A 4,126-nucleotide genomic window follows, 5' to 3' on the forward strand; every position below is an offset into this window, starting at 1 on the left:
ACAGAAGTTCATATTAAGCAAAAAGAACGTCCAACTGTAAATTCTTTTAGCCGTTATGATGGTTAGAAGGATAAATTGTCAAGGACCTGCAAATCTTGACGTATATTCATAAGAGGAGAGAGAGAGAGAGAGAGAGAGAGAGAGAGGCATGACAAATGTGAACACTGAGGGCGCAATATATGTAGTTAGGGCACGAGTATGATTGGCCAAATGAAATGAGGCAACAATAGAACAAACAGCGAAAATGGTAAAAGAATTAGAGAGAGAGAGAAAGTAGGGGGAGACCAAAAGAGTTAGCGTTTGCTGCGATCGGGGGTGCAATTCAGCCTGACCCCCAAAAAAACCCACGAAAATAAAAAAGAAAAAGGAAGGGAAGAAAAATCAAGAGGGAGAGAGCCAGAGAGGGAAAGCAGAGACAGAGAAGAGAGAGGGAGAGGGAGAAAGAGAGCTCGAAGGTAAACGCAGAACCCTCCACGAAGAATTCCTTTCGGGAGGGCGCTTTTCGACCCCGCATCTTCACACTCCGAAGTTCCAACAGGTCAGCCACGGCTTCGTCTCCTTTAATTCCCCTTCAAAACTTAGCAATTCCTCTTCAATTCTGAATGCGCTCCTTCTGTTCTCCCGAGATACACATTGAGCTCCTCTTTACAAATGATCCTTTTCTGCTTACTTAGATTCTGCTTCGACCCACGAGGGATCAATTGACACTGAAAGATTTTGTGGGTCGCTCGGTTTGTGGCTTAATTTCTATGCAATGGACTGCTCCCGTAGTTCAAGATAGAATTTTATGGGTTTGAACGTGAAAAGGAAGAAAAAAAATTGGTTGGTCGAAGAGAATGGGGTTTAGCATAGGGTTAATCTTTGATGTTTTGTGTTTTTTAGATCCCAATTTTGACTTTAGGGTTATGAATTAGAGGATCTTAGTAAGTTGGGCAGTGATTATACCAGTTTTCAGGTGGGTGGTGGAGGTTGGCTTTTGTTGTGTTTCCGCATTCTTGATCTTGGTTGCTTTGGGGGATTAGGGTTGGGTGTTTGCAGGAAGAAGTGGAAACCTTCAGTAAGCTGAGTTGGTTTTATGTTGGCGGTTAGGGTTAGGGTTTTGAGGTGGTGGGCTTGAAGGTTGATTTTGATTAGTTTTTGTTGGTTCCCTTTTTATGATCCTGCTTAGTTGGAGAAGTGCGAGCTTGTTTTCAAGGTTATCTGCAAAACTTGGTTGTTGAAGAGAGCAGACCCTTGTCCCTGTGAGAATAGCTGATCTGGAAGTTGTATGGGTTTGAGAAATTGAAATGCCACCTGCACAGCAGCATTCGCGGATTAATCTTGCCGAATTGAAGGCTCAGATTGTAAAAAGGCTTGGGCCAAGCAAGGCACATCGGTACTTTAATCACTTAACCAGATTATTGAGCCATAAACTAAGCAAGGTCGAGTTTGATAAACTATGTTATCTCACAATTGGGAGAGAGAACCTCGCGCTTCACAATCAGTTCATACAGTCGATTCTGAAGAATGCTTGTAATGGAGAGGTGCCACCCCTGCCGCCTCCTGTTCGTGATGTTACTGGACTGATCAGTGGAGTATCAAAGACATCTCCAAATGAAGATGGGTATCAGCAGAGTCCACTATTGAATGCATCAAATTCAGTTGTTCTGTCCAATGGGGACATACCAGTATCCCCTCTCAAGGGAAGGTCTGTCAAACATGATAGGAGACTTGTTGATCGCCCGAGCCCCCTTGGCCCCAATGGAAGAATAGAAATAGTTACTGTGCATCAAGGAGCTGACAATGAAGAGACTATTCCCAACATTGTTGAGAATGGAGATGTGTATAATTATGACTTGCAGAGGCCGACTCATCACCATCAAGGAATTGCTGAGCAACCAGATAATGAGTGGATTAGCTCAATGCTGCTTCCACCTTTGAAGAGGCCACGGTTGAAGAAATCACCTCTTGATCAATTTCACGTGAATAGCAGAGGTCTGGCTGTAGTTTCAGAAGATGGTGAAGAGACTGAACCAGTCATTTCCAGTTCCTTTCAAACTGGGAGCCCCATACATGCTCCTTTGGGAATTCCTTTTTGCTCTGCCAGTTTAGGATGTGCACGCAGGGCTATGACTTGTAGCTTTGGGGATCTTCCAGAGGTAAGTGATTATATGAGTTCTTTTGAAAGTGCTGAGTTGTCAGATACAGAAACACTGAGGAAGAGGATGGAGCATATAGCAGAGGCTGCGGGTCTTCACGCCGTGACAATTGATTGTGCTAATTTGTTGAATAATGGGCTGGATGCCTACCTGAAGTGGTTGATCGGGTCATGTATAGAGATAGGAAGGATAAGGTCAGGGAGTGAACAGATAAAGCCTGCTGTGCACAAGCAGCACATTTATGGAAATGTTGCACCAGGAATTAACGGTGTGTGGCAACACCACCTCATGCAGAGACAAACTAACAGTGGTTCAGCAGAAGGGATGTGTGAAATAAAAAGCCAACCTCCTATATCTCTTCTGGATTTTAGAGTAGCAATGGAGTTGAATCCACAACAATTAGGAGATGAGTGGCCTTCATTGCTTGAAAAAATTTCTTTTCGTTCATTTGAAGGGGAATAAGGAATCTAGGACTATATGATTAATTTTCAATGCATTTGTGATTGAGCCCCTGTCAACTAAAATGGATCGAGTTACAGATGGATTGTGTTGATGGGTGAATGGCCTCTCATGTTTGGGACGAACAAAGTGCTTCCTCTGCCTCAGTTTCTTCTCCATGTAACATGTAACAAAGGATGGATTGAAAGCAACAGTTTGTATCACTGAACACAGCATTTGACCAAACAGAGAGGCACCTGCTCATTGAATCAGCAACCAGTCGAAAGGGATCCTCAGCATGTTCCCTCATTTGGTTGCATTGTTGTATGTTTAGAATTTACCCGAGGAGAGTCTCACATCACCACAGATCTTAGGATTCTAAATCTCTGTAATTTAACAACCATTGAAGAGAAAAATAGCCGAAAGTTTTGCAAGGAATGCTTTTGTTCAGTAAAGAATGCCTTCTTTTGCTAGGATCATTGTGCTGCTGTATGTACTATCTGGTGATTACTTGGGTGGTTCATGTGAGAAATAGTTCTAAATAAACTTCATTTGGTCCACCCAACTAATTGATAACCCTGAATTCTAAATCTTTAATATCAATTTCATGTCTCTCACAAAAAATGAACAGGTTTATCTTTCAACTTATATTTTCCATGCTTCTCCAATGGGTGGAAAATTTTCTAGCATTTTACTGCTGTCCCTGGTACAGTGATTTTCTACTTTCTTGTAGATCTATATTCTTTCAATATAAGTTATGAAGGCCTGTTTATTAATATCATTTCATAAATGCAAAGACGTATTTCATATTTATTTTTTAAGTTTTGCTATGTCATGCGTGCTTTTGTAATATAAAGTTCAGATGTTAATGCTTCCTTGAACATGATCTTGATCAGGATTTCTTATAGACAGTCCTGCAGTCTAACTAGAAGTGGCATTTAGTGTTTGGGTGCTCACCATGTGTGTCAACTGTCAAATCCAAGCTTTGGATATGCTGGGCACTTCCAGTGGATGTTTGCTTCTTTATTTGCAGTTTTTTCTTATATATATATATATATATATGTATAGAAAGATGAAAGTAAAATTAACAATAAATGGAAATTATTGGATTAAGTGGAGGGAAATGCATGAAAAGTAGATAAGACGTGTATGAGATAAGTGCATGTACGCTCATTCTTCTTTAGTGTGTCCTTATAGGGGAAGGACCCAGATAGCTATTATGCAAAATGTGTATGGATTTTATTCGTCTTAAATGCTTAGCAAAACTATGGAATATTTTCCAGAAGAGATTTTTAGCCTGATTTTGAGATCCTCTACAGATGGAGTATTGACTATTGTTTGCATGATGGTAATTGTCTCGATTGATATTGGGGTTATGATATGTAGGTCAGTTCTTGCTCAAGAAGGAAGCTTTGGGCAGGATTACTCATTAACAAAATATAGGAGATTAATTGACTTCCGCTTTAGCTCAGAAATGAACAAACTTCTTAGTAGAAAATTTTCTTTAAGGTTTTTAAGTAGAAAATTTCTGTTTCTTTTTTCTCCCCCAG

General features: G+C 40.6%; 1 protein-coding gene across 1 annotated transcript; it reads left to right on the top strand.

Moving 5' to 3' along the window:
* Window positions 1-1,286: 1,286 nt before the first annotated feature.
* On the top strand, window positions 1,287-2,600 carry LOC149842295 (uncharacterized). The gene has a single exon (XM_090000629.1). It carries the CDS (start codon window positions 1,287-1,289, stop codon window positions 2,598-2,600), a length of 1,314 nt encoding a protein of 437 aa, XP_089856755.1.
* Window positions 2,601-4,126: the final 1,526 nt, after the last annotated feature.

The sequence above is a fragment of the Nuphar pumila genome, chromosome 3, assembly GCF_984573655.1.
Source record: "Nuphar pumila chromosome 3, dmNupPumi1.hap1.1, whole genome shotgun sequence".
NCBI classification, from domain to species: Eukaryota; Viridiplantae; Streptophyta; class Magnoliopsida; order Nymphaeales; family Nymphaeaceae; genus Nuphar; species Nuphar pumila.

Excerpts from the sequence above, each read along its gene's own strand:
- LOC149842295 (XM_090000629.1), top strand. The coding sequence starts at position 1,287 with ATGCCACCTGCACAGCAGCATTCGCGGATTAATCTTGCCGAATTGAAG.